This window comes from Solanum lycopersicum, chromosome 10 (assembly GCF_036512215.1).
Source record: "Solanum lycopersicum chromosome 10, SLM_r2.1".
In the NCBI taxonomy this organism is placed as follows: domain Eukaryota; kingdom Viridiplantae; phylum Streptophyta; class Magnoliopsida; order Solanales; family Solanaceae; genus Solanum; species Solanum lycopersicum.
In genome coordinates, this window is record NC_090809.1 from 60,737,071 (window position 1) to 60,760,306 (window position 23,236).

At 32.6% G+C, this 23,236-nt stretch overlaps 2 protein-coding genes across 5 annotated transcripts; both read left to right on the forward strand.

Moving 5' to 3' along the window:
- The first annotated feature begins 6,169 nt into the window (after positions 1 to 6,169).
- LOC101258208 (zinc finger CCCH domain-containing protein 24) lies at positions 6,170 to 11,189 on the forward strand. The gene is made up of 2 exons (XM_004249223.5): positions 6,170 to 6,433; positions 8,626 to 11,189. The coding sequence occupies exon 2, from the start codon at positions 8,679 to 8,681 to the stop codon at positions 10,770 to 10,772; it is 2,094 nt and encodes a 697-aa protein (XP_004249271.1). The 5' UTR covers positions 6,170 to 6,433; positions 8,626 to 8,678; the 3' UTR covers positions 10,773 to 11,189.
- A 3,887-nt stretch (positions 11,190 to 15,076) lies between these two features.
- Positions 15,077 to 21,046, forward strand: LOC101258507 (uncharacterized). Of its 4 annotated transcripts, none has more exons than XM_026027970.2 (8): positions 15,077 to 15,298; positions 15,620 to 15,723; positions 17,035 to 17,176; positions 17,268 to 17,464; positions 17,619 to 17,726; positions 17,809 to 19,847; positions 20,144 to 20,216; positions 20,634 to 21,046. In XM_026027970.2, exons 3-8 carry the CDS (start codon positions 17,080 to 17,082, stop codon positions 20,778 to 20,780), a joined length of 2,661 nt encoding a protein of 886 aa, XP_025883755.1. In that variant the 5' UTR covers positions 15,077 to 15,298; positions 15,620 to 15,723; positions 17,035 to 17,079; the 3' UTR covers positions 20,781 to 21,046. The 4 variants fall into 4 exon arrangements, with proteins under 4 accessions (XP_025883755.1, XP_010312132.1, XP_004249272.1 ...); XM_010313830.4 differs by having other exon boundaries at positions 15,085 to 15,397; XM_004249224.5 differs by lacking the exon at positions 15,620 to 15,723 and having other exon boundaries at positions 15,168 to 15,397.
- The last annotated feature ends 2,190 nt before the right edge of the window (positions 21,047 to 23,236 follow it).

Consider the following 23,236-nt stretch of genomic DNA (forward strand, 5'->3'; position numbering starts at 1 on the left):
AGTATTTATAAAGTGACAATGAACTCTTAATCTTTTTTAAATTCTGACTAGCGTGGTATTTTTTCTCGATTGATTTGAATTTTTATTTTTTATTTTAAGTTAGGTAGAGTAATCAATAGTTAAGCGGATTTCAATGTGTACTATATTAAGAATTACGAAAGAAATTAGATGTAATGTATGCCTATCTCCATTAGTAAAAAAAATAGTTGCAAAAGGTGATGATCGATCTGCAATATTTAAAGCGTGGTGGAAATAATTTTTACATAAATATATATCGTCTTATTTGCTATAATATGTAATAATCTTATTTTAAAATTTTTAAATCTGATATTCTACGAAGATTTACCTGTAAACATCCTTCGATAACGTTTACTAATGCTTATTTTAGTTACTTAGTAAAAAAAAAAACTAACTAGAAGATTAGGTAAACCAATTTGAAGAAAGAAACATTGATTATTTATTATCTATACATTCTTTTAGTATTTAAACTTTGTTTTAATAATTCACAATAAAGAAAAAAGGCATTGTTCTTTATTATGTTTGGTAAGCAAACTAGAAATATCACCAAGCCAATTTCATTGTAGCAGTTGCTATTTTGTTTTCTACTAATTGTATTTGAGTTCAAATATCACAAAAAAGAAAAAAAAATAGTTACACAACTAACAAATTATGTTGACAGATTACTAAAGTTTTTAATCAATAGGTTTGTCACAGGTCTTAATGGATATCATTAATTTAAAGAGCATCGTAACTTTAGACGTTCATAAGTTTTTTTTACCAATATATCACTAAGATTTGCACTAAAAATTTAGGTACCAACACATTTTCTTCATAATATTAATTCGAGTGACTCTAAAAATTTGGTATCGGACATCTGATACAAAAATTTATGATCATTTTTAATAAATAATCAAGCTCACTCACTACGATAAATATTAGTAATTGATACGTAATTGAATGAGATAAGCCCAAACTCTTGAGGCCTATGGTATATATGTGATTAGGTTTGGTTGAATGAGAGGCCCAAAATATTGATCTACACATATATTACTACGAAGAAATTATACTTAATAACGATTCTCGGAGGTTTTAACCAAACTAAGCTATTATATAAAGTTATTCACCAAAATAATATGTTTTTTTAAAATTTTACAAAATTAGTATAAACGTATTCCACAGTAACGTTTTAGGATATATTTTATTTTTTAAAAGTTAATGGTGTCAGATTGATATACGTTACTCATAGTAACGTTTTACTCCTAAAACGTTACTGAAAATAACGTTTTAAAAGTAAAACGTTACTTACAGTGACGTATATCAACCTAATGCTGTTAGTTTTTAAAAAATAAAATATACCCTAAAACGTTACCATGAAATACGTTTATACTAGTTTTATAAAATTTTAGAAAAATGTATTACTTTGATAAATTATTTTATATAATGACTTAGTTTGATTAAAAATTCCGATTCTCGAGATAGATGATTAAGAAAATATTAACTCTTGTTTGTTTTATAGATAAGCTTTGAAGTTTAAAGAAAGTTACTCAACATACAATTTTGCCCATAAAACAAGCATAATAATTAAAAAAAAATTAAGATAACCTACGTACCTGATCTGATCATCCTTATAATTCACCCTATTATAAACCTTAGTTCAAATTGAACGTATTGATCAAACTAAGCCATTTTATAAAGCAATTCATCAAAATAATATATTTTTTTAAAATTTTGCAAAATTAGTATAAACGTATTTCACAGTAACGTTTTAGGATATATTTTATTTTTTAAAAGCTGACGGTGTTAGGTTGGTATACGTTACTCAAAGTAACATTTTACTAATGTATATCAACCTAACGCTGTTAGTTTTTAAAAAATGAAATATACCCTAAAACGTTATTGTGAAATACGTTTATACTAATTTTGTAAAAAAATTTGAAAAATATACTATTTTGATAAATTATTTTATATAATGGCTTAGTTTGATCAAAAATTCGTTCAAATTATGTTTTCCATACCTAACTAGGAGGTATAAATTATACACCTAATCTACAAGTGAGATTGCACTCTCATTTATTTATTATGACATTTTATTATCTATACGTTCTTTTAGTATTTAAATATTTTGTTCTTATCATGATTAGTAAGCAAATTAGAATAAGAAAAAAATTGACACAAAATTTCATCGTAGCAGTTGCTATTTTGTTTTCTACTAATTGTACTTAGTTTTTTGTAGTATTTTCATTGCTTACATTAGCAAAAACTCACTTTCCAATTTTCAACTATTTTCTTGGATAAAAGGTACAACATGAAAGAAGAATAAATTCTTACTATGCTAAGTGAGATTTTTATTCATTACCATTTCCTCCTAAATTTTCGAAAATCCAAAATTCTAGTGCTCTAACTTCTTGATCAGATAAAAATGCTCGCCTTAAATACTGAAGAAGTGGTGCATGAATATTCGTGCATGACGCCTAAGGGGAAGAGATTTCGGATATCGGAAAATTCATCGTGTCCACCGGCTCCGAAAAAGAGAAGGCCGGTAGGTGCAACTAATTGTGTGTCAAAAAGAAGAAGATTGTTAGACGATACGTTAATTTTTCTTCCTACTAAGGTTGAAGTCTTTTGTATTTATGCATTTAGGAAAAATAACATCGTCAAAAGCTCGAATGATCTTTTTAACTAGTTGTCAATTTAGTAGGAAGAGGATTAATTCCCCCTTTCTTAAATTAGTAAGTGATCCTCAAAACTATATGTAAATATATATGTCATGCATTTTCGATTTCTACGTTATGATAATTTTGGTTGTGTTTTTAAGATAGATTAATTCCCCCTTATGGTTAAATTAGTAAGTATTGTTGCTTAAACTATATGTGCATGTCACGCATTTTCGATTTCTATGTTAAGAGTTTGGGCGAAATCTCTAGATGTTCTTTTGATTCGTTTTTGTATGGTTCTAAATGTGACTTGAATAGCTTCATTTTATAGTACGAACAATCCCTAAGCTACAAAATCAATAATTTCGTAAGCTTGGATTTCTGTTGCTGACATAAAATTATTATTACCCCCCCCCCCCCATATTTTCATTCATGTTCTATCCATCTTTCGATTTAAAAATTAAAAATATTTTGAAGCCTGGACACGAGGATGGACTTTGCTTGTATACTTGGGCCTTTAGGGTTGTAATCATGGATACATTTCAGAAGATGGGTTTTTAGCCTCGTTATCTTATCTCTCAAATATCATAAATTTTGTAATTTTACCTTGAGAAAAAATTTAATTATGTCATTAAACTTTGAGAAAAAACATATTTGTATCGTCTACTAAAAAATGAGCTCATTTTTGTTAATATCATTCAACAAAATGCCCATTTATGTTATTAATTTTTTAAGTCTTCTATGAAACAAAACAAAGATGAGTGAATCTCTCGTAAATTTAATTATTATCTTAATTTATTACTGTCGTAATAAAAATCAACTAATTGTAATTTATTAGTTTGTAATCTTTGTTACAAATTATTTTTAATCAAATCACTACTATGAGTTGTCGATTCATTCTTCTATAGGCACACGATCGATAATAAAAATAACTTTTATTCTACAAATATGAGTAATTTTGAAATTCAAATGCCTCTTAAATATTGTTCATTTATTGGCCAATGTGGTCCAATTAATTAGCAATTACTGACTGAACTTGATCAGAAGTCCACGCCCTCTCAATCCATTTTTTTAATTATTTTTTCTTTGATTTTAATTTACAATATTCAATATTGAAAAGTTTTTAAAATTAATTTTTCAAAAAATATATTTATGCAAGTATAATATTAGATAATTAGTATGTATATTGATTATATACTTATGGCTAGACTGTCTTTTTTTTTAACGTTTAAAAATATTGTCTTTTTTCTTGTCGCTCTATAATAATACACAGTAATTATAATAAAATCAATCTAATCCTTTAAGCGGGGAACAAAATGTATATATAGTTTTACATATCTTTTTGGATAAAAACGTTATTTTTGATTAATGACTTTAATTTTTAAAAAAATATTTTTGATTGATGATCCTCGACAATCCTTCTTTTTAATGCTATTTTAAAACTGATAATTTGAATGAGCTCACACAAATCGCGAGGGTTAATAATTTCTCAGAATTTAAATTTATCATAGTATAATGACTCCTCTAAAATGTGTCATTTATAAGTGGAGAAAATTTGGGAAATATATTTAAATTACTATTTGACTACATAGAATTAAACTTTAGAAAAGAAAATATTCCATCAAGTTTTTTGCCCAGTGGAAGCAATATTAGAACTTTTTAAATATTTTATAAAGTTTTTTTACCCATGTGAAAGCAATATTTAAACTTTTTCTCCTATACCTGCCATTTAAAAGATAGGGACGTTACATAACTCTATGGACAGACAACCAATGCAAATAAATAAATACTTAAATAAAAACATTTAGATTCGTAAATTTAGTTGAGTCGGTTCAATAGATGATATTTCATACAAAAAATACGTATGGGTGGTTATGTACTTATGCTGATGTGATAACTGGTGGTATCCATAGGTAAGACATCAATTACCTATATCAACACCTTCTCAATCGAGTTCGTTGTATAAAATTTATTTAATATCGTTTTCATGTCATGACTTTATGTGTAATTTATGAGGTATTGCATGGGAACAGATTTACCAATTCGCCTCCAAAGAGTAACAATTGTGAATTTTCGTGATTTCGAAAAAAAAAATTAATTCGATTTTCAACTGTAGTCAATTAATAATATGTACAAATGTGTTAGAAATTTTTTCTTAGTTGAAATTAAATCATATATTTTGGGGATTTCCAGTTTTTGGTGCAGTTTTTAATAAGATTACAATATACGCAATTGATTTGAAAATTTTATTTGTAATTAAACAGGATGTAATTAAGGGTCTAATTGATTATGGTTGTTCATTAATAACAATCATGGTCGTAATTAATCTGCCTATTATAGGAGATGAAGGTACATAATTAAAGTGATGACAGCACTTTAATTAACATGATAATCTTTTATACTTGCATCATCATTCATCAGTTTGATAATATGTTTGTTAGCAGATATTCTAAAATAATATATAGTATAATGTATTAAGATATATTATGATTTTCCAATATATAACGCTCCCATAAATAAATAAATAAATAAAGCACAAAAATCTTGTTATATTTGGAAAAAATGGAGTCATATTAGGTCTATGTAAGTCAGATTGTTTTTACGTTTTGGATATGAAGTCTCCTTCGAAATTTTAGACAAAGATGTTATATATTGAGATTGAGATATTGAACGTTTATATATCTTATACACGATATATATTGCAGTGATTAATCAGACGAATAAGTTAACTTTAAAGTTGATTTGTTATACGAATAGTTCATTAAGACCCGTGACCACCCGTTAAAGACAGTCCAAAAGATATGATATAGTCGGTTCACCCTAATAGAAATATTAATGACTGATTTTATTGTTTAAATTCATAATCTATAAATCAAACGAAAACGATATGATTGGTCAAGAAAGTATATTAGGCATGCATAATATTTTAGGATTAATTGAGGTGAAAGTGCTAACTAACTCAACAAGGCAATTGTTTAAGAATGGATAGAATAAAAAATAAATTTAAGAAATACTATTAACGTAAGATAATGCTAAAAAATATGTCCATGATAAACAATTTCGAAAAACTCATCCACAAATGTCACACACAGAGTCATTTCTACAAGGTTAAAAATAAAAATTTTAAAAAATGCAACTGCCATAAAAAAAATGTAGCTCTATAATTTTAATCTAAACACTATATTGTATTAATAATTTTTGAAATTACAAAACTCACACACATAGTAAGAGATTTAAGGACTAATTCACACTCGGTAAACTTTCTACCTTCTACGATTAAAGATTTAAGAGTTGAGAAGAAAAGTTAAATTTTTTTAAATACATATATATTTTTTAGATTATTTATCATAAATTTTTAAAGTTAAAACTATAATTTTTATTTTATGTTTAATTAAAGATTATAATTATAAATAAAAATTATATGTACAAAGATATAAATAAAATATTTTATTATAAAATACGATAGATAATTTAACGGTAAGAGATATATATAGTCCTGCTAATTTATAATATGTTAGAAAAATAAGTCTCCGCATTACTGAAAGAGAGCGGGCACAGAAAATGGCGAAGTACTAAAAAAGGGAGAAGAGAAGTTCTTTGTGTTATCATAACTTTCTCTCTCTACTTCTTGTAGAAAAAGTATTACTTTCTCTCTATATACATACACATTCATAGCTATATGTAGAAAAATGGTGGAGAGGAGCTGTTGATGGTGCTAAACACTTTGCTTTTTGCTCAGAATTTGGTGAGAAAGAACTGATTTTTCACTTGAATTTTAGGTATGTTTCAATTTCATTGCAAAATTAGGACTTTGCTTTAGTTTGAAATGCTTTTTAATGGGTCAAGTTTTGTTTTTGTGTATGTTTTTGCTTTGACGTTCTTCAATCTGGTTTGCCCCTTTTTTGAATTTTAACTAAAAAACATATATGAATAAATTGGTATGCTTGTAAGTTCTTCAGGATTGATTTTGATTTATAGGGTTTTTTGGGGGTTTTTGGTTGATACTCTAACCATTTTCCCCTTTTTTGCTTTATCTGTAATTAGTGGGTAAGTTTTCCTTTACTTGTGATGGAAGAATTAACCTAAATAGTGGTTTGTCCCCGAAGGTTCAACTAAAAATAGCGGGTGGATGTATAATATGTGTATAATTTATATATATCGGCTATGAAAAGTAAATAGTGAATCCAGTGGTTTGAGCTTGGGACTTCCACGATGGAGATCTCAAGTTCGAAACCCCTTGCCAGCGAAAGCAAGGGGTTTACCTTCTGGGTTGAGCTCGTCGCACTAGGCCTGCCAGTCAGGTTATCTCTCCTATGTGGTTTGCGAGTTATTGCATAGGAGCGGAGGTTTTACCCTGTGCGTACCCAAAGGGTAGCGGCTGCGGGTTTCCCTTGTCATCAGAAAAAAGTAAATAGTGAATTCAGGTAGCTATTTGTGCAAAGATCCCAATTTTTCTATGGTATGAATGGTCCCATTAGGTTACCTAGAAGATGAAGGGAAATGGAAATGGAAAAGTCTAACTTTGAAATAGTGAAAATGATATTTTCAATTTAGAGAAGTTGTATATGTGAATTTATCAATTGTTTACCTAGGAACAGATTGTTCTATTTTTAATGTGATGTGTGCCTTTTCTGTTGTCTTAAGAGTCAGAAATTCGGCTTGAAGCTCAATCCTTTTATTGTCTTCTCGCGAACCTTAAGGGGCTTAATTATTTTTTCTCCTTATTTGAATTAATTAATGGGAATATTATTACTGTTTATGAATCTCTAGCGTTTCATTTTGTTGTTAGAGCTCTCACAAGTTGTGGCTATGTTTTGAAGATGGTACTCCCTCTGTTTTATATTACTTGGCCTGTGTTGTTAGAGGTATATTTTACTTACTTAACCTTATATGATTTTTTAAATTCAATGAACAAAACAATGATTTAACATGGTGTTTGGTGCCAACTAAGCTTGGAAGTCTTAATAGGAGTAAAGATGAGGGGTCGGTGAAGCTACCCGTGTCTTAATAGGCTCTGGAATTTAAAATTGTGACTTCAATAATTTGGGAGTGTGGATACTTACTACTCCTACTATGGGTAGAAAGGGAAAATGTAATATAAGTCTCTTGACTTCCTAACTTGGACAAGTAAAATGTAATGTCCGTTTTTGGGATAGAGGCCCATTAATATGTAATGGAGAGAGTACTTGGATGTACACACAGTGCATACTGTTTGATTCATTCCGAAGAAAAACTTTAAAAAATCTAACGGCTTTCAAAATATCTAACCTCTGTAAAGTTAATCTTTGCATATATGAATGATGACCTCAAAGAAGACCCCCTTCCTCTATGTGGTATCTCAAAAAAAATTCTCTGGTTCTCATCTTTGGCCATTTTCTTTCATTTCTTATTGAAAAGATTTTTGATCGTTAGTACTGCTATATTTCTATTATACTAACGGTATGTCATTTTTGTTTTGTTTTGTTTTGTTTTTAACATCTTTTCCCCAATGTTTGAATGGTTCCATTAGATTTCAAGAAAATGAAGTTCAAAAGCAGAACTCTTTTGAGACTGAAATAGTGGAATTTTCCCTTTATTTTGTGACAATGATATTTTCAATTCAGAAACTAGTACTATGTAAATTTCTCACTTGGTTACAAAGGCAGATATTTCTCTTTTTCTTTTTTATGTGATATGTGCCTTTTCTGTTGTTTTGGAAGTCATAAGTCGGCATTCAAGCTCAATTCTTTTGTTGTCTTCTCACCAACCTTAGGGGGCATAGTTCCTTATTCTCCTTACTAGAATTCTTTGGAATTTTATAACTGTTTATGAATCTATAGCATTTCACGTAGTTGTTAGAGCTCTGTAAGTCGTGTCTATGTTTGACGATAGTACTTGGCTACGCACAACGCGCATGGTCTAATCATATGTCCACAATAAATAGATAAATACATGAAATCTAACAGCTATCAAAACATGCTTCCTATTGCAGCTCTTAAAACCCAGATTGTAACCAACCACTTTGGTATCTGTTAGTCCACCAACATGACTATGAGTAATTCGACTATTGAAACTGAAGATACTTTTGCCAGCTTGCTTGAACTTGCTGCCAACGATGATATAGAGGCCTTCAAAATATGGATTGAGCGTGACCTAGCTAGTATTCATGAGGTTGGACTGTGGTATGGGCGCCAAAAGGGCTCAAAGCAAATGGTTCTTGATCATAGAACTCCTTTGATGGTTGCTGCTACGTATGGAAGTATTGATGCTCTAAAGCAGATTCTTTCTCTACCTGAAGTTGATGTGAATCGTTCTTGTGGCCATGATAAGAGCACTGCCCTTCACTGTGCTGCCTCTGGTGGATCTCTGAATGCTGCAGAAGCTGTCAAACTTCTCTTAGGAGCCGGTGCTGATCCACACTCTAAAGATATCAATGGTCATTACCCTATTGATGTTATAGTTGTATCTCCTAACTTTCACCCGGTTAAATCATGCCTAGAAAGCCTTCTGATGACTAGTACAATTGGGGACTGCAAGCTGCGGGTGTCAGTGTCCACATCAAGCTCTTCTCCTCCACGTTCGCCTTCTCCTGGAAATAGATCACCATATTCTGCTTCAGACTCAACTTTTTCCCCAAAGAGTGCAAAGTCCAGTGACCTCCCTTCATATTCTATACCAGAAAAGAAAGAATACCCTGTTGACCCCTCCTTGCCTGACATAAAAAACGACATATATTCTTCAGATGAATTCAGGATGTTCTCATTTAAGATCAGACCTTGCTCTCGTGCATACTCGCATGATTGGACTGAATGTCCATTTCTCCATCCAGGCGAAAATGCTCGAAGAAGGGATCCAAGAAAATACCACTACAGTTGTGTACCTTGCCCTGAGTTCCGCAAGGGAGCTTGCCAACGTGGGGACATGTGTGAATACGCTCATGGGGTCTTTGAGTGTTGGCTGCACCCTGCACAATATCGAACTCGGCTTTGCAAAGATGGTATAGATTGTAACAGAAGAGTTTGCTTCTTTGCCCACAAGCAGGATGATCTAAGACCGCTTTACGTTTCTACTGGTTCTGCTGTTCCATCACCTTGTGGGAATTCTGCTGCTGTCAATGCTATGGATTTTGCTGCAGCCATGGGCCTAATACCAGGTTCTCCTTCCTCAGTCTCTGTCATGTCACCATCACCTTTCACACCTCCTGTATCACCTTCTGCTAATGGAATTTCAAGCATGGGTTGGGCCCAACGAAACGCCCCACCCTTGCATCTTCCTGGTAGCTTTGTTCATTCGAGTCGCCTATGGTCATCGCTCAGTGCTAGAGGTATACCAGCTGCAGACCTGTCCACATGTCCAGATTTTGATGTGCAACGACAGCAGTTCCTAAATGAGTTTTCCTGCCTATCCCAGCGTAACAGCATGAGTTCTGATTCTTTGAACCATTCAGTTCGTCCTATGACCTTTACCCGTGCAAATCTTGAGGATTATTTTCCTGCAGAGAGCTCATCTCCTAGATTTTCTGATCGAACAGTAGCTCAATCTGTTTATTCCCCTACCCACAAATCTGCAGTTTGCAGTCCATTTCAGCAGCAGCAACAGAACCTGTTATCTCCCATTAATACAAATTTCTCGCCGAGAAACATTGATAATCCTTTATTACAAGCCTCATTTGGAGTTCCATCATCAGGGAAGATGTCTCCCCGAGCAATGGAGCCAATCTCACCAAGAAATTCCCGTGTGTCAATATTAGCGCAACGTGACAGGCAGCAGCAATTTAGAAGTCTTAGCTCTCGTGATCTTGGCTCCAATGTTTCTGCTATTGTTGGGTCACCAACTGATACTTGGTTAAAGTGGGGTACAGATATGGGAAAGCCAGACTGGGCTGTCAATACTGAGGAGTTGGGTAGGCTAAGGCAATCATCATCATTTAAGCTTGCTAACAATGGAAAAGAGCCTGATCTGTCATGGGTGCAATCTCTTGTCAAAGAATCACCACCAGAAATGATGAAGGATAAATGTGTTCGTCATGTCTCTGAACCTGAACTAACAGGTGCTGGTGCAGATCTTGGTGAAGGCTCTACGTCCCATTCCCAGATTGATCAATTGAGTGCATGGATGGAGACAAAAAACACTAATTGATTTCTTCTGTCTGCCCAAGCCTTGTTGGGTACCTGTAGAATTAGCTGAGGTGTGCTCAAGCTGGCTCGAACACCACCGTCATAAAGAAACATTCTAATTCTTCATTTTACTGATCCTTGACATCTTCAAAAGCAAGGTTCTGGTAAATAGTAACTACATTTTATTCTACTTTTCTTGACATGTTTTCTTAGGAGCAAGACAACCGTGGAAACTGATAAACAACAAGCACAGGAAGGAGGTCCTAAATTCGGAAGAATATTGGCCGTTTTTTGTTTTCTATTTGAATTTGATTCTTGCTTTTCTTGACATGAAGATAAGCTTGTACCTTATTCCATTGTACTGAAACCAATTGATATGATCTTTGACATGAAGTTACTTCATTTGAGATTTGACAATCTCTTGTGATTTTTCAATCCACTTCTATGATGTGTTGGCTTTTGGAATAAATTTAGTGGTAGTAAGTTTTCTCATGGAAAGATATAAAGACCATTTGAGTGGTTTCTGATGCAAGATGCTCAAAGTTGTGAGAATTAGTATTCCATCCTTAAATAGCCTTATCTAGTTATCTTTTTGTGTGTTTGCAATAGCATGGTGATAAATGTAGATAAAGAATAATGGTGTATTCTTGCTTACTCTTGAATATAAGTTGTGGTGTCAACGGTCAAGACTTGGGTTTCTTGGATGTGTTTCCTTTTCATATCTGCTTGTATCGGAAATAATCTTTCTACTCGATAGGGATAAGGCTGGCGTACGTATCATTATCATCCTCTCTAGACCCCTATGTGTGTGGTTGGGGTGGGGGTGGGGGGTTAGCAAAAGACTCTAATATTTTTGTCGAGCGGTCAAATATGTAATTTTGATCCTATAAATTTTAATGTACTTTATACTTCCTATGAATTCAGGTACAAGATACTATTATTACGCCTGGTTAATTATCCAAACATCTAACTTGATATTGCAACAACCCAATTGCAAGAGCGAAGCTCTACCAACTGAGCTATATCCTGAGCCAAGTGCACTTTCAATGAAATTGGATAGATCATACAAAAATTACATATTTGTAAATACAAAAGCAAGTATAACGTCAAGATTAATTGTATAATTAATCTTGTATACATCATGTGAACTTGGGCCATTGAAACTAGCCCAAATCCAAATAGATTCAACACGTAGTCCTAATAAAATTGTACGTTTACTTTTCAGATGAATTGATCTTTAATTTTTTTTTCTCCTTTAGTAACTGATTTTGTGCCTAGCGAGGGCATAAGTTCTTTAGAAAATGAAGTTACGATCTGATATAACTTATATAATATTATAATTTGAAAATATAAACTTGTGCTTTTTGCAAAAGAATTATTTATTAGGAGAGACAAATTAAAAACCAGCCCAAAATTGAGACAAAAGTCCAGATGACCTATAGTCCCCTCGTAATGTTTTGTTTTTAATAATAATACTTGTCAAATATTAATAAAAAATATGCCTTTATGTTAAAATGAAGTGGTGTATTGGTATTATTAAGGGGTGCAGCTTTGAATCTCCATTATTTGTTTTATACAAAAATACCATGAAATGACCTAAAGATTTGTTGAACATTTTTGAATTTTTCTTAGGTATTATTATATTATTTTCAATTCCAAATAGCTGTCACTCTTTTGAATTTCTTATATATTTGAATATTTGCAAGGAAATTTCATGGAAATGACCATATATTATAAATATAGCAAGAGTTATATTTAGTTATAAAAGCATTTTCCAAGAAGTATCCCAAAATTCAACTCAATAACTTATTAGTCCTAAATTAATTTGACTTAATTAGTATTAACAACTTAATTTCCTTGACATTTCCTATGTGGATATATTAGCAAATGAGAAAGACAAACGTGAGAGAATGTCACTCAATTATGTGTCAATAATTCTGGTTTTTTGTTTCGTTTTTCGTTCGATATTTGATATTTGATTTTAGGTTCAATTATTTGAAAAGAAAATATAATTATATTAAATTAAAATCAAACGCAATACTAGGTCACCAAAATAATGTAGATTAGCAAGCATAATTGTGTACTTATCTGATCCATGATTGCTCAATATTTATATAAAAATTAGAGAAGAATTTATGTATAATTATTGAAATTTCGATACATTACAAATCTTTATCACGATAGGTCAAACCTACACACCAACTCAATGTAGATTCATCAAATATATAAGGTTCACGATCCAATACTAATTTTAATTATCACACATCATACCCAAATTATCTAAAATATACATTTAATAATGTAATAATTGACCCTTTAATCTTTTTTGACATAGGTCATAACTCATAACCAATAACGTTTCCTATAAGAAACCTTTAAAAAACTAAAAAAAGCCATATGTAATAAATTATATTTTTCATACATATTTGAGTCCATTTCAAATTGTAATTTAATTTATCTGATAATATTAAATCATATTGTATTAATTAAATTTCAAATGGCATCTTATTTCTTATAAATAAAATTTTATTAACGAATATTCCAAATGGTACCGGTCAATACCCTTTTTTTTTTTAATTAAATCAATCTTATCCTTAAACCTTGCTCTCTTTAATTTTTTTTTGTATAAAAACCACACAACCTATAAGAGACTCCAACCTATAACCTAAAATAAACCATTTTTTTGCAATCCAAACTGAAAAAAAACGTTATTTTTTTTTGAGATTCAAAATTTTCGATCATTTCAATTTTATGATTTAGATCCAGTATCACAAGTCATATCGTTTATATAAAATGATGCAGATGTTGTTAGCGGCAGCTTTTATGGCAGCTCCACTAACACTCTTTTTACCGCCATTTCGAAGCTTAAACTCGTTCGTGGAGTCGTTAGAATTTTTACACCATGAGACCACATCAATATGTAATTTAAATACCGTTCTTCGTTTTCGCGATTTCTTCTCTAGATACATGGACATCCCTCATGTACTTCTCCTCTCATCTCCTCCACCTCCAACTCTAAGGTAGTAGTGGTTTTATATAAGTTGTGCATTGTTTTTCTCTCTTTAATTTTATGAACAAAGTTTATTTTAAGTTGTAGCATGTTCAAAAAGTTGAAAATTTATGTTGCTTTTTGAAGTGTAATAAAGTTTGAATTTACTTTGTGAGAAGAAGACCAAAATATTTCATTATCTATGAGACTATATATTTTGCTCTTTGTATGTGCCATTGATCATATGATGTAAGTTCAGCCTCATTTGTACGATGTAATTTCACGAATGAAGTTTAAAGAGGATGGTGTATATGACAATTTTTTTTTATCTTAAAAGATAGAAAAGTTTTTTCGATAAATTTCAACTCAAGAAAATAACAAAAGTGAAGAAATTATTTAAGTTATTGTATTTAATAATGTAAATTTATTTAACACCATCAATATAATTTAACAGAATATTAGAGCAATAATAAAGTTTTTTCGTATAATTTAAAGATTACAATTTATGAGTTCAAATCACGAAAGTAATCACTAATATTTGTATTAGGATAAGTTACTTATATCATACCTTTATGAAGTGCATGCTTCTTCGTGTCTTATGTGAATACAAAATATTTTGTGCATCAAGCTATCTTATTTCTCCTTTTTAGTACAACTTAACATATTATCGTAGACTACTCACCATTTATAACTTTTGATAATCAATGCTTACTAAAATAAAGTTACGCATAATTCAATGCTCATTAAAATAAAGTTACACATAATTATTTTTTAAATAATCAGATAGTATAAATATATTTTACATTATCGATGTACAGTCCATTCGGGGGGTGATGCCACCAATAAAAATTTTTTCATACCCAAGGCTCAAAATCGAGACTTCTGGTTAAGGGTGAAGCATTTCCGTCGGTGCATCACGACCCATGTTGGTGATGAATCTTTTAGTTAATACTAGGCAAAACACAAATCTTTAATCTAATTTAATTTGTTGTCATCTTTTTTTACCTCTAAAAATAAATATTTGTACTTTGTTTGTTTCAATTTACGTAATACTTTTTATTTTTTAACCACATAATTTAAGTTTGATCGAAAATTTACGCATGAAATCTTTAATTTTTTTTAATTTAAATTTATATATTTGTAAACCAAGAAAAAAGTACTATAGTTATAATAATTAATAATTCAAAATAATTAGAATATATATATGTGAAAAATTAACAATGAAATATAAACTTTTTTAATTATAAAAATCAAAAAATACTACATAAATTGAGACAGATAGGAAATAATATAGTGAACTCTTTGACTTCTTAAGTACATTTCAACTTTGATTGATTGGAAGCCTATAATCGGGTTAAACGAGGATCCGACTCAATGACCCAAACCCGGCTTCTTTCCTACTTGTTCTCTTTTTCTTTTCAATTTTTCAAATCTGGACAATTTTCTGCTCCAAAATTTTGAAAAACCCTCTATAATGGAAGCTCTGCAATTTCTGAACTGAAGAGATTCATCAGTTTTTCGGCTCTTTCGTAGCATAGAAACACTACTAGAAATCGAAGGTTCCAGAAAAATCTAGCTTTTTTTCTCTTTCTATTGGTATTTCAAATTTATGGTGTCAAAGTTGGGAACTTGATGAATGTATATGGAAGGAGTATCAGGTTCTTGAAAAGCTTTTATTTTTACTGATATTAGTTTATTGTTTCATTAATTTCATTTTTCTTTGAAGAATTTCTGTATATTTATCACAGTGTAGCAGAAAAGGTTTTACATTTTTGTTAGTTCTTCAGTGTTTTTACTACCTGTTATTATTTAGCTTCGTTATTATATTTTCTTGTTTTAGTTTCTGCTTGTTACTGTTCGCTCTTTTGCATTTTGTTCAGTTGAGGGTTTATTGGGAACAGCATCTTGGACTTCTCATGGTAGGGGTGAAGTTTAGGTATACATGTGGGATTATACTTATCTACCGTCTCAAAGCAGGGATAAGGTTTGCGTTTACTCTAACTGACCCCACATGTTGATTACACTTGGTTTATTGTTGTTGTAGTTAGCCAGTGTTTTGTGGTATGAATTTTCTGAGTGACAACTGAGAATGTTCTTGACTATTTTTATCCTATAGATGTAAATAAAGCTAAAACATGGGAAAGGAACTTTATTTACTTTTGTACTCTTACCAAATTAAGTTGATCATGTTCCTTTCTTCTGTTGTCCCAATTGGTTTTGCTTTCTCAAGAGGGAGTAATGAGTATATTGGTTCCTGTGGGAGGCGGAATGCTTCGTGGACCGATTTGCGTCTTTTTTGTTTTCCATGTCATTGGTTCTGTGTTCGATCTGTTAATTGCATATGGGTGACCTTTTGCTGTGTAAATTAAGTTAGATGAGCGGAGAAGGATTTTATGCTATGGTGACTGCTATTCTATCTAGTATCTAGTATTGGGTGTAGTAGAGTGATCATAATTTATTTCTAGCCTAATAATCTTCATTGACTTGACGTAAAAAAAAAAAGATATACCCAGTTTTCATTTGATGGTCTTACTTAGCTAAAACATGAGCTTCTCTATCTCCACGAGGTAGTCTTTGTACATTTTGCCCTCCCGAGACCCCACTTGTGAAATTTAACTAGGTATGTTGTTGTTGTTGTACTAAGTAAAAGCATAATATTCAATTTGAGAAGAAAAGGCTAGTGTAGAAGTATGATCTAATTAGTTGGAACATAACATCGTTTTTAGTCCTTCTTTCTATCCGTAAAGCTCATAAGCTTACTGATTACAAGGCTGATGCAACTGACAGAGGTAAGTGTACAGTGAAATAAAGGAAGCTATTAAAGAATTAGCATTGGTGGGGGACTAGAAGGAAATCCTTGATCCAAGAGGCTGTAGTTCTAAGTATGTATCATTGATTTTATTTGAACTCATATGCCGGCTGGGAATGTGAATTTCTAGTAAATACTCATTGATATATGCAATTTTACGTTTTCAGTTTCAGCTTTTTAATAGGCTTTGGTGGGGAAGCTCCCATCTAAGGAAATCAAGAAAAGTGTATGCTATGTTTACTTGCTCAAGGAATTGTTTAATTATGTTTACTTGACATGTTTTACCATTTCTCAACAGAAGCCCCAATTTGATTTGGCTTGTTTGAGGCCTTGGATAAGTTCAATAATTTTCCGTTTGGAATTTTTTTTTACTAAGAATGTAATTTGGTTATTGATTTAATGGGTGCAGGAATCTAATATTTTGTTACTTTTGTCATTATCGTGTATTCATTGCGTTGTCATCCCTTCTATGTCTATGTCAAACAGCTAAATAACAAATTTATGGTCTCTGAAGCACTGCAATAGTCTTTCATGGCTACCACACTTGCATGTGCATCATCTCTGCCATGGATTTGGGTGATTGAAGCATTGGCAAGTTCCCGTGAGATTGACACATCTTTACTCATCAGTATGTGTGAAGTTACAATTGCTTTATTTTGTGGTAGCTGTTTTTGAATTGTGGGCATCAGAGTTTGACTTTAATAGTTCATGCATAATAGATTTGGTTAAGAAGACTCCTGCAATCTCTGATGATCTGGGGAGAAATGCAAGGGAAATGGTTTCCTTGAGACTTTTAGAGAGCTTATTTGTTCGGGAAAACTCAGATGCAAATAGTGTCGCTTCAGTTCCAGGTGACAAAGTTGAACTTGATCCGTCAAGGGACTGCGAAGATGTCCTTCGCTGCATATTGTTGGAGGTAATTAGTTCCGTCTTCTACTTATATATGGTAGATTATTTGATTCGGTTATTTGAAAGCTCCATGCAAGGGACCTATTTCAAGGGAATGGTCTCCTTTAGAGTTACTTCTGTTTTACATATGCTTAGTTGTGTCTTTGCATGTAAATGTACAGGTGTCTGCATCAAATCTAAAAACAGCTACTCCAGATATGTTAAAGTGGGATGTTCTGTCGTTCATTACGAAAAAGAGATCTATCTTGTCAAAGAGTCACTTGCAACAAGTAAGCTAGTCGTCTTTTGAATTGGTTGGAAATATGAAAATATGCCTGATTGGGATTTGCTATATTTTCTGTTGATAAACAGTTTAAAGATGCGATTGTGAAATCGACGACTTCTTTTTCCACTTCCTTGAAAGAAAGAAGTGGATTGGAGTTGGGGAACCACTACAGAGACGGTGTTACTGCTGATGCTATTGATTCTGATGGCTTTAAGCAGGGACGTAAAATAGGAGGTGTGAATACCCGACATGCTGCACCAACTGAGAACTTGGATACTTTAATACAGGGCAACAAGAATGGCCTGCAAGAAAATCAGCCTGGAAGCTCTCTGCTGCCTGTTAAGAGAAGTTTTGATGCCCCTACTGCTTATGAAATAGAAGTCAATAAAACTAAAGCCATACCAGAGATAAGTTCTGATCCATGTGCAAAGGCAGCCAAAAAGTTTAAGCAGGATGTTGCTGGTTTCATTCAGAACACTGTTCCTGATTTGATATCGTCTCAAAGAGGTGGAGTCCCAGCAGAATCATGTGGAGGAAGTCAATCTATTGTTCAAAAAAGGAACTCGAAAGGTGATGGTACCCTCGAAGCAAATGGATGCCTGAAGGATGGTAAAGCAAAGCATGCTGGATCAGCAAGTGTTTTATGTGGCATTGACTCTAGTATCAAGGATCTGTTGCCTCAAAGAATGAGTTCAGACAAGAAGTTCAAAAATATTGGAAGTAGCAGTAATTGTTGTCCTGAACAGGGAATATCAAGTGACTCATCCCTGCGTGTGATTCAGCAGGATTCTCGCACTTGTGGCTCCAAAGGTGACCTGGATTATAATCTTCCACGAGATCTGCAAAATGGCGAACCTTCTAATGCAGACAAAGAGAATATTGAGCAAAGTCGTGAATCTGAGTTCTCTAGTGATACTGATGAGTATCACTATGAGAGTACTGCTCTTGCTTCACATAAAAATGATTTTTTGAACTTGCAATACGCTCAGGGTGAAGATTCTTTGGCAATTATTGACTGTACAGAGCTTAATCTTTGTGTGAAGTGTAACAAGGGGGAAAATTTATTAGTTTGTAGTTCTGATACTTGCTCTTTGGTGGTTCATGAAAGTTGCTTGGTTTCTGCACCCAACTTTGATTACAAAGGAAGCTTCTATTGCCCCTTTTGTGCATATTCTCGAGCCATTTCTGAGTACCTGGAATGTAAGAAGAAGGTCTCACTTGCTAGGAATGATTTGGCTGCATTTATTGGCATGGGAGCTGGAAAACAATCAAAGAAGTCACTACCTAGGTCACAAGTTATGAAGAAGCATCAATCTCGAGAGGGTAAGAATTCATTGAATGAGGTCACAGAAGCAGGAAGTGCTCCAGCCGATAGGAGTTCTGTCGGAGCTCAAGTCATTCAAACCAGTGCTCCTAAACCAGAGCCTTCTCTACCTTGCAATGAAAAAATGAGGAATTCATTGAATGAGGTCACAGAAGCAGGAAGTGCTCCAGCCGACAGGAGTTCTGTCAGAGCTCAAGTCATGCAAACTGGTGCACCTCAACCAGGAACTTCTCTACCCCACAATGATAGTGGGAGGAATTCGTTGAATGAGGTCAGAGAAGCAGGAAGTGCTCCACCCTACCGGAGTTCTGTCGGAGCTCAAGTCATGCAAACTGGTTCACCTCAACCAGAGGCTTCTCTACCTGAACAATGCTTAGTAGCTGGTCAACAACCCGACAAATCACCTCTTAGATGTCAGAGATCAAGACATAGATCAAGACAGAATCAGTCCAGATCGGAAGAAGAATTGTGTCATGATGAGAATAGAAACAAAAATTCTTTGGAGAAGGCTGAACCAGCAGGAAGTCATAGATCAAGACAGAATCAGTCCAGAGAGGAAGAAGAATTGTGTCATGATGAGAATAGAAACAAAAATTCTTTGGAGAAGGCTGAACCAGCAGGAAGTCATCCAGTAACTAGAAATTCTATGCATGCGGAGGTCACGCAGGTCCATCCACCTCAACCACATGTTCCTCATGAACATGTGTGCCAAGAAAGTTCTTCTATAGAAGTAAGTTCTGAAGAAGAGCAAGATGAGATAGGTTCCGGATACCTTGTACAATTTAGGAATCAAGAAAACAAGTAAGTCTTTTGCACTTCTCCACTTATTCAAATCATGTGGTCGCTTCATATATTCTTCCAAGAAGTGTCATCTGATTCACTTATACTTTCAAGTGTCTGCACTTATTTCTGTTTTCTCATCTCTTTTATATTGAATCAAAACATTTTGTTAATAGTGATAATCAGGCACGTGAATTACTGTTTTTTTTTTTTTTTTTTGGTTATGATTTATACCTCTGATAGTTTGCTGTTCATTTTTATTGTTAGAGGGAGTAGTTGGAAACTCTGTTGATAAAGGATGTACTTTTAATTTGCAGTTTCTGTCCCTGGATTCCTCAAATGAGGAGGAAGAAGCTCCCATGGACAAAAATGGAGGAGGAAACATTAAAGGTACATGCATATTCTTTTGTCTAAAGTTTGCTTGTTTACTGCCTCACGCTTCTTCTCTCCTTGAAAATGTGGTTAGAATGCACCCCCTTTGTTCAAATAGAAGGTAGATCATGCATATTCTTTTGTCTAAATTTTGCTTGTTTTCTGTCTCATGCTCTCTCTCTTCTTGAAAACGTGGTAAGAATGCACCCCTTTGTTTAAATAGAAGGTAAAATTCATCTCTTTTTCTGTAAGTGCACATATATTTACTTATGAAAAAAGAAAAGATTGTCCCATTCAATAGGAATAAGGGGTTCCTTTTTGTTGGTTTCACTTGAACGTTGGAGGAATTTACATGCAGCTGTGCTTTTTCTTTCATGTTGCGTATATTTAAGGGAAATATATCAATTTTACTAGCCTTTGTTGTTGCTTTCGCAGGAGGGATTGCTACGATTCTCACATTTTCATGATAGATGGAAGAGGATTCTAGATTTTGGAGGTGATGTTTTCATGAAAGGTAGGACACCGGGGGACCTCAAAGATAAGTGGAGAAACATTAGCAAAGCAGACGAGAAAGAAACATAAAGGTTTCTTTTTTAAAATAGACTCTATATATATGTATTTGTTGTCTAAAATTGTTGAGTGCTTTATGTTGCTAAAGTCTCTTCGATGGTAGTTTTTGTTAGAATTTTTTTTGGAATGAATTAAGGTAAGAAGCCAAAATTAGAAGTTCCCATGCAGCTTCCAGAAAATAGCATTTTGTTATGAACTTTTCTCTAGGTTAAGTGTAGAAACGTTGAAATTCCTGCTTGTAAATGTTTTGAAGATTTAATAACAACCTTGTTTAGCAAGTCTACCACTTTGTTTGATCTTTTATGATGTCAATGATATGAAATGGTCACTTTTTGAAGTATGAATACGACATCGATTTGTGACAGTTTTAATTCTGTTGCTTCGAAAGTAGTTGTTCCAGCTTCAGCCACTCGAGTTTTAGTTATTTCTTTTGATTTCTCATCAAATGAATGATACAATTTAAGACATTGACTAGGCAGGGATTCACTGTGCAAGAAACATGTTTATTTAGTTCTATGGTTATGGTGTGTGTATATATTCTGTATTTTTCTATTCCATGTATGTACGACGTGCATAACAATCCTCCACGAGGTAAGTGTAAGATCTACGTACATTCTATCCTTTCGTTCTTCAACAAATTGGTAAGCTTATATTTCGTCATCATATATGCAAAGGGGAACATAAGCCCGTGTTTCTCCTTTTATTACTCTCACAGGTTTACTACTACATATTACTATTAGTCTTCTTCAACTAGTTTTTTTTCTGTATACCATTTCTGGTCAACTTGTCATTAGTTTACTGGGTGAAATGACCTTTATACCCCTCCCATCGAATCGAGTGTAGCGGGAAAAAAAACAATAATGCCACGTGTCCTCTATTTACTGGATCGATGTGTCCGTAACGTTTTTCCTATTTGTACAATGTAATTCTCTAACGGGGAAATTCGATCGAACTCCTTCCGAATCATATATATATATATATATATATCTCTGGGGTGGACGTTGGATCCACAAAATAACATAAATTGTGAGTTAACTTTTGTCCAGATTGTTAATTTATTAAGAAATTCATTAAATATCTATAAATACTCAAACTATGAACCCAATTGTTAATATTTATGATATAACTTGAGAACCATGCCACTCCCTGACCTCGAAAATCGAACTTTCCTCGAGTCTATTCTGAATCCATTTGTCACTTCGTGACCTTGAAAATCACGCTTTCTTTTGAATCTATCATATAAAACGTTACCTATAACTTTAAATTCTGAATCTACTTCTGTCATTCTCGAGTCCATTTGAGAGTGTGGTTCAAGTTGTGTTGTGTGCGTACGTATAAGACTGCATGGGATAAAGATGAATGTAAAGACTCGAGAATCAGGCTGTGAATGTCAGGAAAAAAAATACATGTGAAATTTAGAGGCTCGTGAATTTCAAAAATTCTTGTGAGGTGCTTTTTAATACTTATACAAAATTTATTAGTAAAAATTCATCACTGGCTAGTATTTCTTCTTCTGTGACTTTTATGAGAGAAGAAGAGTGTAGTGTGTTAGACCATTTTGAATTTATTATTAAATTAGAGAATCCAAGGAATGTGAGGTGTCATACTTCATTCAATTCAAAGCAATCTTTTTAGTTTGAGATTACAACAATGATGGATTTCATTAGAGAGTATTGTCTTTCTTTATATGATTTTTACTTTGACACGAAATGAAGCTTAAGAAAATGGAGAAGGTTTTTTTTTATCTTATGGTATTAAACGGAAGATAGGTAAAATAATGTCAAAAAAGTTGCATTTGATCTTATGATCTTAATCATGACATGTAAAAAGTTAGAATTAAAGAGTAAAATGAAAAGGAAAAAAAATTCTTTTAGATCAGACAATAAGATAAATAAAGAGAAGAATTAACCTAAATAACATTGACGCAACCACTTAAACTAAAAGTAATCGATGGATATATAATATATTATAATACATGCAATATGTGTATAATCATACATAATCAGTATATAATCTATATATTTCAGCTAGAAAAAGTAAATTATGAATCTAATCATCTATTTGTATAGAGTGTTATAGAACCACTTATCATTTCCCTTAGGTTATCCGTTTTACCGTATAAATAACCTGATTGTGTAGAATTTTTATCTATTATTGTCACTGTGTATAACTTAAACTTCGTAAAATGAAAGAATGAGAGAAATTAGAACTAAAGAATAATGTGACTTTGACATTATATTCAGTGTACACTGTTTACTACTTAGCTCAAACGGTCACATGCATGAGCTCTTATAACACTAACAAACGTGAAAACATTTAAATCAAAACTACAAATTCTTCCCTTATACACACATATATATATTACTACTCCTTCCAATATATATATCTCACACTCAACACTTAGCAAAAAAAAAAACAATACTACACTTTCTTGTACGACACTGATAGTCTAGTCTAGCGTACTATAA